This window comes from Vanessa atalanta, chromosome 20, assembly GCF_905147765.1.
Source record: "Vanessa atalanta chromosome 20, ilVanAtal1.2, whole genome shotgun sequence".
Lineage (NCBI taxonomy): Eukaryota > Metazoa > Arthropoda > Insecta > Lepidoptera > Nymphalidae > Vanessa > Vanessa atalanta.
Window position 1 is genome coordinate 1,221,864 of NC_061890.1, and position 14,368 is coordinate 1,236,231.

At 33.2% G+C, this 14,368-nt stretch overlaps 1 protein-coding gene across 8 annotated transcripts in view; it reads right to left on the reverse strand.

Annotated features, from left to right (window-relative positions):
* The window catches only part of LOC125071998 (T-box transcription factor TBX3-like), a 109,898-nt gene that overhangs the window by 25,447 nt on the left and 70,083 nt on the right, over nt 1-14,368 (reverse strand). For 4 of the 8 annotated variants that reach the window (XM_047682452.1, XM_047682454.1, XM_047682455.1 and 1 more), the window contains exon 4: nt 7,151-7,246. The exons of the other annotated variants lie outside the window; for them this stretch is intronic. In XM_047682452.1, coding sequence (XP_047538408.1) covers nt 7,151-7,246 — 96 coding nt within the window. The remainder of the gene's footprint in view (nt 1-7,150; nt 7,247-14,368) is intronic. 8 annotated transcript variants of the gene reach the window in all.

A 14,368-nucleotide genomic window follows, 5' to 3' on the forward strand; every position in this document is an offset into this window, starting at 1 on the left:
TTCGTTTTAATTACCGCTCATTCTTGTATTTTCCATTCCATCACTGAATGCAAACAATCGAATGAATGCCATAAATAGATTTATTCAACGTCACACAGATAAATAACGGTTATTTATAAGAGAAACAATACAAAACTTTTTTGACAAATAAAATAGAACAGATTTTTTTTTTAATTTTATTTAGTGTTATATTGTAATACAACTCAACTTTCATGCCAACAAGGAAATATTATAAAAGTGTTTTAATTGTTATTATTTTTTGAATGATATATTATAGGTATGTTATACTACCGATTATCCTAACTTTATGTTTTATAATGAAAAGTATTGTAAAGTTCCTTCAAATTGGATTTACAAATAAAACTGTTGCGTTCATTAGAAATTTAATTAAAAAAATAACGCCAATACTTGAGATGACAAACGAGTTAATTACAAAAAAGTTTCTATATTCATTTCAAAGCAAAAAAACTGTTATCACCTAAGCAATTAAGAACATTAACTTAATAGAGTTCGTTAAATAGCATCACAATGACATTAAAGACGCGGTAAAAATACCTTGGAATCAAATATGAGCAAGAACTTGTACATTGAAAAAAAAAATATTGCGCCCGCCATAGTTGAATAACGTACTCGAACAACTTTTTACTAGTTCTCGGAATAGGATTTGCACTATCCTAAGATAGTAAATAATCTTTACTTCGTGGAACATTAATTGTTGAAAATATTTCGCAATTGTTTTTGTAAGACAGTATGTATAACATGAGGTTTTATAGAATAGTTTTAATACTAGTTTAACTTTCAGTAACCTACACGATGTGTTCCCGACTTTAGTTTTAGACCTGTAGAACTATCTTTATCAGCTCGAAATTGAACGCAAAACTCACATAATATTTATAATTGTAGCCTTTGATTATTTATATATATCGCACAACAAAAGAACTAAAACAAACGAGATAAATTTAATATCTTGGTATACTACTGTACTAGTTGCGTGAACTTAGTGACCTATGGGTGACCACAATTTTTTTGGACGCGTATTGAGCTCTGACCGCATAGACATAAATAATCAAAGATTTTTAGTGGTTACAAGATATAGGGATTAAAATTGCGTGTCAACGTAATTCGGTTATTAACATATCACGAGTGAGTAATAAACTTTTATTGGCTGTATGTCAATTCCCTTTTATGGAAATAAGGTAAGGTCCGTTCCAAAAAAAGTTGTTTAAATAATAAATACTTTTGAATACATTCTTTCAAAATTTTATAAATTGTTGATTTACATACGTAAGTGATCTTTAATACAGACATATGAAACACGAAGTCAGCTTAAGTTTAGTGAAATTCATTGAACAGCTGCTGCTAGAATCGTCGCCCAGTAAGTAAATTAATTATAGCTTTAATTAAAATATACACATTAATGGGACCACCGCGGGAGTTGAGCTGTTTAAAACTATGAAAAATATGTCCTTGTCTTCATTAAGTTTCTTCGTTTACACTGAATACATTAAAAAGAAATTAGCAATTTTCTGAAATGCATTATGTGATTATTGTATTATGTCGCTTCACACGAGAAAACTGAAGTGGCTCACTGATGATATCTCTGTTAAATAATCTACGCTGACGATTACAAGTGTAGTTAATCTCCTAACTCATTCTCATAGGCGTCAATTGCAAGATATAGCTTACAAGTGGTTGCGCAAACGCAGGTTTATTCTCGATCTCCCTCTGTTCTGATGAGACGGTAAATCGACACGTCAGGAAAGTTCAGACCTAATTACTTTTTTCGACAAAATGAACCAATATTTTTTCTCGGAAACTAGAGCCTTATTACCTGGAGACGAAAGTGAAGAGATATTTTACAGGAGACAGCTTAAAATATATTATTTACTATTTCATTATATTCTAAAATATATTAGCTTGACTTATGAAAAACTAGCAATGTTTAACTAACCATACCTTTATCAACATACACACCTTCCGACATCTTCCGTACAGAATTGATATACAATTAAGTACAATTAAACATTTAAAAAGGAAATAGAGTTGTAAAAGAAACGTTGGTCTAGATACTGGATCGTTGTCGAGATACATCGCTCGAACAATTTTCTATATGGATGTACCGCCCGTTCCAGAAATACCGCGCCATCTACCGTGTCAACGGAATGGAATCTCAGCTTTTCTTCCAAACATAACTAGCAACTGTAAGTATGCAGTGACAGCATTTCCGAGCTGTTACGGTAACCGCTCCGAGATATTTAATGTCTAATCATTGTAACAAGTTGATTTTTTTAATCGATTATGTAATACTCGAGAAGAATAATTAGGTCTTTATGTCATAGGAATTCTGTGAGATTAGCTGTCATATTTTAGTGATTCATCATTGATAGGTTTTTTGTAAGATATTGGTAGTTGAACTGAAAAATATATTAACCGTTATATCGTCAATGCTCCACCAACTTTGAGAATTAAGATTTTAAACACTCGTGCCTGTAGTTACACTGGCTCACCCTTCAAAAGCGGAAAACGATCATGCTAAGTATTGTTGTTTGACGGTATATCTGACGAGGGTGGTACCTACCCAGGCGCCAACGAGTGGAACTAAGATGTTATGTGTCTTGCGCCTGTTATCGTACTCATTCTTAATAACTCACCCAAACAATACAAATCATTATTACTGATTTTAGTAATAAAAGATGTACCCCATTAGTGATAGTAGGTACCACTAGGTTACCACCTGGTTTTCTATCCAGATAGCCTTGTACCAAGTCCTACCTATTTATATAAGGGAGTTTTTTAAAAACATGTCAGCTTCTATAAGTAACTCGTTTGATCAATGTGTAGAGAAATCGGGGCATCCCTTTAAGATACGACATCAAACGCGCCTCCCATGGGTCATGGGGAGGTAATTGATTGGCCGGTATCGATCGGATTAAATACGATATGAGGCTTATAGATACAAAAGTGATTGCAGATATTTATTTTTGACAAGATCAGGCACTTTACATTAGGACATTTGCATCAATATTTTTTGTAATAAAAAAAACAATTAAAAAAGGTTTTATATCAATTTAAAAATAAAGAAAACTATGTGGTTTGTTTGACGTAATTTCCTTGTAAGTCGAGTCTTTTAGAAGTAATTATATTGATATCTAATTCCAAATTATTAGTGGGTTTATTTGTTTGCAGTTAAAACAGTCTAGAATACATTTCTCTAATATTACACCCCTTTTATTACCTCTACTGATGATAGGAAGGTCATTTCGACCGGAGAATCGTAGTGACAATCCAACGGTGAAATGCTGCTAGCGGTACCGCTACGATTCCACGCAGACATGATTTGTATATATATTTTTATTTAATAGCATTTGAAATATAATATTGCGAAAAAATTTCAAATAAATAATAAAATAAGTATTTTAAATATATGCGAATATAAAATACAAAAAATCGAGTAAATTTTTAGTAATATCCCTTAAACGTCTGCTGGACAACGATCTCCTCTCGTACTTATTGACTAGAGGGTTTGGAGTAGATTCCAAAACGATCCAGTATCAGTTGGACCATGAGGTTTTCTCACGAGACATAGAATCGAATGAAAACTGCAAGTCTGATCAGAACTGTCACTTGACTGATTTGATCAGTGACCCGAACATTCGTTAGTGGTTATTAAGATCTAACGGATACCGCATTAGCTCAGTTTTATTTTCAAAAGTATCAAATTAACTTCGATTAAATATATTTACTGTGCGTCTATATTTTACTAACTAGTGACACTAATAACATTTGAATATAATGACTGTTGAAACCCTACTAGGTCATCGATTTATCCGTTCTTTCATTGAAAATACGTCACATTTAAAACTTTCATTCCATAATTTTTTTTTTATTTGTGACTCCGATGTAGATTTAGAAGAATAATTAAAAATTTTATTCGATTTTTTTATTTAAACAACAAAAACAACGTCAGTATGTAATAAATTATCATAAGACTTTAATTTATTTGTTGATATAAACATAATTAATATTCACATAGACTATATACCATAAACAACAAGGGGTTTGTTCGAATAATTACAGCCATATGCTTACAAATTAATACCTTTTTACAATTATAAAAACCAAAAAAACAAATTAGATGTTTGGGAATTACATTAGAAGTTGAAAATGGTGGCAATAAACAAACAGACGGAAACATCGACAGCTGCCTAACGACATATCATTATTTATAAGTATAATTATCTACCTTGTTAGTTTTGTCAAGAAACCCCCAATCATATCGTAATTAACTTCGTTTTTACGCCAATTTCCAGAGATTTTTTTCTAGACAACAATCAATTGAAAATCATCTTTGAATTTATTATTATTAGGGTCTTTTTTCGATTGTTTGGTATCAAAATATACGTGCGTTGTGTACCATATAATTAGTATACGGACACCTCTGAATGATGGCTGGCGCCTTCGGCTGTCTGAAGGTGGCCTAAGATGCTTTAATCGTACCATAAAATATACCAAGAATTCCGATGATACTATTGTGTGATGTATTGCGAGCTTAACGTTTTCCTTCAATTTTACATCTATAAAAATAATTTATGTGTTAAATATTACGCTATGATTGTAGAATATACAGCCTGTTTATTGGATTATTCATATGTCGTGTGGGTTTTTTTTTATTCATACCTAAAGGGCAGGCTTGCGAACAAAGCCGCTGGAAGAACTTGTAATAAAAAAGAAACCATAAACACAACGCTCAATAAAGCCTGCACTTTGACATTTACGTGCACAGATTAAAAATGCATCGATACAGATAAAGCGGCTATTGCTGTGATTTATAACTTATTTGTGCCTCTTAGTATAATAATGACATCGCTTATACCTTATTGGGTAAACATAAATCATTTGAAACTAAGCAATGAAAGATATGATCTCTTATTATGTTAATTAATTATTTACTTAGCAAATACTATTACCGTCGTTGTAATTTGCGTTTTTTTTTAAATATGCTTTTTTGTAGGTGTGTGTAAAAATTCAGATATTTGTTGTTGTTTATGAAGTTCAGACTAGTTCCACATTAGTTTGTGCTGAAATTTCGTTCACACTTTAAGTTAGATGACATGATCTAGCATACGAAATGAACTTTAAATATTTCCATTCAATTAAAAGTAATTTAAAACAGGATTTTTTTTTATATTTACGTTGTATGATACGTGGTGTCGATAATACAATTTACTATATTAAATATGGTTGTCATTTTTTCAAAATGGCCGCCATATAAAAATGTTTTAAAAAGTTATATCTTTTTAAATTTGGAATTTATTTACAAATCATCGACGAATCATTCTGACAGTTAAAAAAAATGTAGATTTTAGTGTTAATTTTGCATAGTGATTAAACATTCATGTTATGTCATTATTTACAAACAGTTACTGTGATTGGGTTTTATATAATGAATTCCAAAGATATATTTGTTTAATAATAATGTACGTATTACAGTTATTTGTGTACTACACGTATAATTATCTGTAAATGGTATAATTTACGGAAATATTAAGTTTTATATGGTTTGCACGTGTTTATTGATAATGTATGATTTCTTTTAGTTTAAGTACATAGTCGTAGTTGCGTCTGTATGTAAACCAATACATCTACTAGTCAGTCAAACGTTTGAACTAAACGATATTTTGTATAGCGATTCATTGTCTTGGACTTCCGTACGTGCTCTACTTCCAATGTGACAAAATCAATCTTCTTCGGCTCTTGAGAGAGATCTCTACCAGATATTAGGAAAATATTCAAAGCTACTATTTTTTAAAATTAGAACGTTATCGACAACATCGTAGGCTCGTTTTTTTTTTAGCATGAATTTAAATGGACCGTGCTATTCAAAAATGTTCCAAGCCACAGGCACTAATAAAAGTTATTAATATTTAAAAAAGAAAATTATCGTGAATTTTTTAAAGTAATTTTTACTGTTATCCATAATGCTACGGATATAATTTTGAAGACATTTAAAAAAAATTTAAGTTCACAGCATTTGTTCGCTCTTTAAAATGTACGTCTTAAGCCGTTTATTAGAAAATAAAACGCCAAAAAAATAATCCATGTTTTCTATCCCCTCGTAATATTATTAATCCATAATAATATTTGTTTATATATTTTAAACCGAAACGAAAACTACACGAGTGACTAATCTGTCGACGCGCCCACTTACCGGTAGGTAAGTAAAAAAGAAAAAGGATAATACAAGGTTCGATCATAAATAATAGAATCATTAACATCTGCCGCTATGATTTCGACCATAAACTTTTTTGGCAGCAAAAAAACTATGCTTTATTTAAAGCTGGTTGTATATTGGAAAATATTTTAGAATTATATATTGATTGATCAATTTAATTTATACTAACACTTTAAATGCGAAAGTAACCCTGTCTCTTATTGACACGGTCAAACTACTAAACCAAATTTGATGAAACTTGTTATGAACTCCAAGGCCAAATTGGCCTCCTTATGATGAGTGGTTAGCCTTGCTCATAGACATTGTCACTGTAGAAAATATTAACAAATCCTTGCAACTCTGGATTTTTCAACCTTTTAACCGGTATACAATCTTTAAGACATTATTAAGTATTACTGTTTGGCGGTATAATATGTGATGAGTGTAACCTACCCAAACAGATTCGCACAAAGTACTACCGTGTTAATTATTTTTAATATTTCTAGTTTATCGTGTAACGAATACTATGCTAATATTCAGTCATATAGTTTAAATATAAGTTACTTACCTTTTCCACTGTGTGATACTGTTTCTTCACAGTAATTAGTTATCGAGATATATTAAGCGATTATCGCTCAGCATCCAATGGATTATCAGCCTTCGAGGCTAGTTAGGGGCGTCGTTAGAAGACGTGTTATGACGGTTATTTTGTTGTTTTATTTTTTTTTAATTTTAAGGGTAGCTTTTTGTTTCTGTTTGATTAGGTTGATCACGTGATCTCTACCTTTAGTTTTAAAAAGATCCGATGTTTTAATTTAACTACCCATAGCTGGTAGAAGTAATTAATGTTGTCATTTACTGGCTAGTAAATTGCAATAGCAATAAAGGATTGACACGGAATTTTGTAATTAAAAAAAAAAAAATGAAATGTCTACTAACCAAATGATCTGAGTGGGGATCTCTGGGCGCACTAGGCGACGTATTGGGCCACAGCAACTTTGACAACATCCGTTGGCTTTGGCTATAGATGAGCTCCTACGAAGGAGAAAAACGAACTTTAGTATGATATGAATAAAGGCGAAATACGCCTGAGATCGGATGTAACTTGTCTGGGCTAAAGTCGAAAAGTCTAAAAGTATAGGAAAAAAATAATAATAGATTTATTGTGTCGTTTATACAATAAATACTATTTCTTTTTCTTAAACAGAAAAAAAAATATTTTCCAATAAAAAGCATATCGTATTAGAATATATGTATATATTATATACATTTAATATATATTATAGATTAATTAAGCTATGTATAAATAATAAATAAATGTTGCCACAGATAATAATAATTTAGTAATAAGGCTTATTTTATGTTAAATAGGGGGCTAATTCTACGAACAAATTGTGATTTTATTGTAATCGTAATATACCAGCTTTTTCTATTTTTCTAACACAGCGACCCAGTTGTGTTCGATCGGAATAGAATCGTGTGAGTATCGTAATCGTTTAAAGTTAGTAGAATTGCCCCCTGCGACCAGCGTACGCGATAAAATAATAAGTAAAGTTGATGGCAAATGTTAGCAAATTGACGCATACTTTATCGATGAATGAAAAGTGAGATTATTAGTGATAATAATACGTTTTACGAGCCCTGCGCCTGCGCCTCTGGCGGTTAAGACTTGATATTCATGACAGGGTTTGTCAACGTTGTTCAAATTTGATATGATTCGTAAAAAGATATTTAATATAAAATATATAAGACAAGTTACATGCTGGCTCGACTAGAATAACGGTCTATCAGCAATGAATAACGAATGATTTGATTTAGATACACAGTTGGTTTAATAGAGTGTGTTCATCGTTCACATAAATATTCTTCTATTCAATACGAGACTACTTAATTCACATGTCAAAGAGTGATGACGTCAGTGAACAATAACTCTTTAATTTTCTATTAAAAAAAAAACGAGCAAGCGTAATTCATTGTACATGATGTCCATTAAGTTTCATTCAGAGTCCGTTCTGAATCAGCTCAGTAACGCGAACAACTAGCTCGGTAAACAAAAGCGAAACAAAATCAGCGCCAAGCGTTGGCCACTCCTGGCTTAAAAAATAACGAGACGTAATAATAGGTTGAGTAAAGTTCTCGCCTGCAAAACAAACACAGACCGAGTAGGAACGGTCAGAGAGCGCTAAATTACTTTAATAAGCGCTCAAACATTTCTTCGCGATGATTTATTAACGTTTTAAACGACTTTAGAAAAAAAATACGCTTGTTCTTGGTTATATTTGTGTATCTCTTTGTTTTTTGCTTCGTTACTATTACGAGTTTGATTTTAAATTGTAGCGAAATGTTTTGATGGTTCGTTCGAATGGTTTTTGTTGTTTGTACACGTGGTCGTTATCGAGTTAGTTGTTCTTTAGATAGTCGTATATTTTATGATAAGTTCAACTATTTTTATCAGTGCTGTGATTTATATGCTTAATGTGCGTTCTAGCTTAGCAAAAAGTATGGTTAATATCGCAAAGGAAATATATATTGGGAGACAAGTAACAATTGCGTACACGGATATACACGGAAGAGAGCTTCTGTGAGGACGCTGAAACTTACCATAGAATACCATCGTGAACTGATAGAAATTGATATACTACATAGATAATAATAATCATAACATTGAATGATACACACACAAATATACCGCACCACACACGTTTTTTTTTAAAACGAACTCCACATGAGTGAGAGAAACGAACTCCACGTAGTGAGTTCTTGCAGACAAGCTCTAATCGAGATGGCTGTAGGTGGTAGATTACCAGAATAATACACCACTATTACAATTAATAATGTTAAAATATGTGTATTGGTTACTGTATGTAACCTACATGTAAATTAAATACGACTTATTTAAATACACAACAAAAAGGAACAGATTAAGTAAATATATACATAATTATATAAATTTAATATAAATAAATAATAGGCGATAAATTCCATTAAATATTTTGTTAGTGTTGATCGTTTTTTAATAAACATAATTCATGAGAAGGAAAGATAATGACCGGTTGTGCGGAGTTCTCGCCTGTTAAACAAACACGGACAGAGTAGGGACGGACAGACAAAACTGTATAATATTATTATTTTTATCTATATATTAATACGTAAACGTTAACAATGTTGTATATTTTTAATGAGTTTAATACAATTCGAAAGGCTTTTGTGGAAAAGTGGGCGAACTACAAACGCACGATTTTGTAAATTAAAAATTAAAGCGTTATGAAAAATCTGTATTTTAGAAAAAAATATTCTCAATTAATAATGCACGTAAACTCGCTATAACAATAAACCGGAACAATTAGGCTGTATAGCTACCAGATTTACTTCTTTTTTATTAAAAAAAAAAACCATAAATACATACAGTAACTTCATCGAACCAATTACTTTGACTCGCTGACCTTCCGCTGTTGGGATGTTCCGTTTATTTACTAACTACCACGCAACATTGCTCAATCGATCTTCGGATATTATATTTTAAAATCTCCCGGGAAACCTTAAAATATAACATTTATATTTAGGTACTTATATCTACCTAATATTATATGCTATATTTACCTATATATTATACTCCTTGCTTGAAGTATAGGTTCCAGTACGATGTACAAATAAAAAAATATACACAAACTTTATTGAAGTAGGTTCTTATATATTCTTTTAAATCGCCGTTTAATTAAACTCAGTAATAAGTAAGGTTTAACTGTACCTTTTGCTGTTGGTTGAAAAACAATGATATATTGCAAATGTTTTAGTAACATTTTCTGTCTCTCTCTCGTTTATTAAGTGATGTACTATGTATGACAGTGACAAATGATCCAGTGAAATACTGTTACGACTTTTCATCCTAAATTGTTTCTTTTTTTTAATTTAATTTATGGTTTTAAATAAAGCCCGTAGCTATGGTGCCAACATATAAAGTCAAAGAAGATTTGATTACAGTACTCGCGGCTTGGCTCCCATTTAAGAGGTTGGTTAAAGGTTTCCAGGTGTTTAGGTACAATCTTCCGGGATAAAGAGTAACCTGTACCGTTACAGACTGTAATCCATCTCTGTGCCATATTTCATTCAGTTTGCTCAACAAACACCCATGCAATGTTTTGCATTCATAATATAAGTAAGATATATAAATTTTATAAAAGCTAGGAGTCTGTCCGTTCGTTATCTATGTAACCTGGGGGTGTTGTTTGATGTAATTATAATCGATAGCTATCTGGAGCAGCTGTCCGGGCTGAGTAATATCATTGTTATACCGGTTTTATGTTTAATGCAAACTGTTAAGTTCTATATTATGTTGAAAGCCTGCTATCAAATGTGTATGTAATAGTTTTATTAAACAAAATTCAACAATATATAATCACTATGAAAAATAATCGTTGTTCATATTCTTGTCTGTTATATTATTCTATATTAAAGCTGCAAGTTTGAAATGAATGACCACAGGTTAAAAAAGAAGATTAAAAAGATAAAAAAATATATAATGGTCATTTACTGCGAATATTGTATAGGTATATATATATATATATATATATACATAAGATATTACTATGATTTATGGGGTGAAGTAATTTTAGTAAAAGACTATATTCTTTAAAATTAGTTGGTATTAAGGCTTTATGCAAGACAGTAAAATTAGCACCCAGTATTAGTATAGTATTGTTGTGTTTCGGTTTGAAGGGTGAGTGAGCCAGTGTATCTAACGGCAAAGGGGTATAACATTGACGATGTAAGGAATGATTAATTTTTTTTACAGTGCCATGCCATGACTATGGGCTGTGGTGACCACTTACCGTCATGTCTATCAGGCCTTACTTACTAAACCTTGCTAAAAGAAACTTACGTCTAGTCTTGTTTGAACTTGAACTTTTCAATTTTGTAACTGTGAATTTCGGTTACAGCTAAATTAATAATTAATTCTTATAAGATTATATAAATAGCCCTTTCTTATTAGCAGACATTTTATTATTAAATAAATACTAGCGACGTGCACCGATTTCGCACGTGTGCATATTATTAATAAAGAAAATGATATGATGTAAAAATAATACTACTAAGAGCTATACAAAAAATGAATTGGGTCATTAGTTCGGGAGGTTAACCCTTACACACAAACAAACAAATTTTACCTCTTTGTACTATTGCTAGAGATAAAAATGCTTAAAGGTAACTTCTAAAACTTCGATTCAGTTTTATTTAAAAAAAAAAAATAATCTTTAAATAAATTCCATACATTCAATTTAACATTAACACAAATGAATGTTACATTAAAGTACAATACTTGCATTATAACTTTTATCGTAATTTATATTATTTGAAATAAAGTAAAACTCATATCATTAAATAGATTTTGTCCATAAGGCAGCTTTCCATTTAAGCAACTTATACAAGGTCTTTGAATCGTCATTTAACAAATCCATCATGACAGTTCAACATGACGTGAACGCTCTAATCGCATCCCTCATTTGAGTAAAGGTTAACTCAACTTTGTATCGAGTAACTTCAATTTGTAACGTGCAATAATAGTCATTTATTTAATTAAATTTTAATATTATTCATAAATGTACATAAATCTCAGTGTTGTCGACTTTAATTCGCCGGGATACGTTACAGGTTAATGTACAAATCGACTGCTGAGATTAATTTAGTACTCGCTAAGTGGTATTTACAGAAAATTGCCAGCCGACGCGCCTACGATACCTAATACCAGCTTGCGGTTAACGGGTTAGACGGAATAGGCGCAGGCGCGCTCGTAAATTACGTAATTCCCCTGCTATCAGCACCGAATAAACACACGTTGACAAATTTTCGATCGCCTGAAACCATTGTGAGCGAGCCACGGACTAGCAATTACGAAGACGAAATAATATAATGTCAAGAACTTAATCAAGCCGATCGAGCCGAGTCGAGGGTGTAATTAGCGGGCAGTTGGACGAAATATGAACGAGGCGAGCGCGGCGCCCGCGCAGCGCGGCTGCCTCGTCGCCGGAGGGCGGACCGGACTACACCCATGAAATTGGACCACGACGCGGGTCATTTTCCTTATATGGAAACGCAAACGACGCGAAACTATGTATTTCGACCCTCCGACGAGTGGCTTACGCCTTTTTGTAAACGACGAAATCACGATTCCCAGCGTGACATCTAAGCCAAGCATCTATCTATCGGTTCCAGCTATCGACCGATAAAGGCCGACGTATATGGAACTCCGACGAGCCGACAGAGCGAAAGATCAACGCTAATTAAGCTCCATAAAACCGAATATCGAGTCGTAGGTCCGTCGTTACCTTTCACCGCGGCCGACAGCGCTCCGGCCGACGACGACGAAAAAACGAGAAATTACCTCACATACGCGAGCCCACCTTACGATCGTCGTAATAGATTAATGATATAGCCTGCGAGGTCTGTGTTTAAACGAGAACCCTGAAGAGGTCGCGGCGTGTCGAGGTGGCCGGTAATGACGCGGCGGGCGCCACCCGTGCGCGTGCGAGCGAGACGCCGCGCTACATTCGACAGAGACGCCCGAATAATCGATAGAGGCGCCACCGACTCGCCGCGGGGCGGCGCCCGCGTCGGCCCCACGCGCACACCACATCTTATTGAGAAATTCTTGAGATGATGCATAATTCTCCTTTTGGTTTCCTGTGTAGTTATTTTACTCCCTGTTAACAATATTACCATTTCGGTGACCGAGCTCGCAGACGCATATTTTATCGGCAACATCGTCCCTTTAGTGAGGACTGACTTGTATGCGCTTCGTTGAGTATTCGCCTGATTTATACATCGCGTAAACTCGATGCGGGCGCTGTTCGCTGAGAGTGGCATAAATTCTGCTCTTAACTTTATAGACTAATAATTCCTGCTTGATTTACTAATCACTCAATAGATTCTTTTTGTATTTGATTATTCATTTCGCTGGTCAGGGGCATGACGGTAAACAAAAAAATTACGTTAAAGTTTTGATTGAATCATATTTCAATCATCAACATAATTCTGATATAATTTCCAAATTCCGTCCGGTCGCTTGGACCTCGGCCGGCGTTTAGCTGTTAAAACAGCAATCACGTCTTATCGGACAGTTATGCTAATAAGACATGCTAATTCCCAAAACCAACAAGCGATGAACAAAAGGGACCATCGTACAAAAAGGTACAAAAGTGAGCTGAGCAGACGGGCGCCAAAGGCAATTATGGGCTCAGGCCGAAACTGGCGGGCCGAGGGATGACTGGAATGCGGTGCTTTCTACAAGCGATTTTTTAGTAGGTCTACATTTTTCGCATCGTTCTGAGAAAAAGAAAAGTCTAGATGTTGCAGAGATGTACCTACATCAACAGAATCTATTAATCTCGATCGATTTGTTTTTTATCATTCCATTTTGTGACATATATTTAACATTAGGTAATTTCAATAGATTTCTTAGGATCTGAAATTTTCATAAATATACATTTTTTTTGTATTTATATAGGGGAAGGTTGCTATCATTGGACCGGCTCTTTCATTGGACCGCCTAATTTTTTCCAAAACTATGCGTGTTACGACAAGTTAAATACGTTGCTAGGCAACAGTAGCGCACCCATTGCCCCCCCGCAAAACCTCAGTGCGCTTGCGACGCGTGGTAAGTAGCAATGCGTGCATCTGTGTCAGCGGCGACCGTGATATAAAAACCGAGCCACCAACAAACTGATGTAAGTAGCATTGTATTTATTAATGTTTGATGATTGTAATAGATCAGGATAGCAAATTTATCTGCTCTTACAGAGATGATGAAGTTTTTTACCTTATTTTACATATTTTTAAATACCCGCTTCAGTTCTGATGATATACCTAGTTGCCATCAATGGACCACTATGGTGACGCCATTATTGGACCGGTCCAATCAAAGAAACTTAGCGAATTACTTATTTTCACTTAGTAGAATTCTAAGAAATGTTTTTGTCTGTATGAATTTTTTTAAAGTCCCTACGTTTACCTTAACATCTTTTTCATAAAAATAAAATATCTAAATGGATACTCCAGCAATATTCAAAATGTAAAATCCAAGTTAATAAATAAAGATTTTTGTATTGAGTATTTTTGTATTTCACTACATTTTTGTTATAATTATATTTCATTAGTATATTC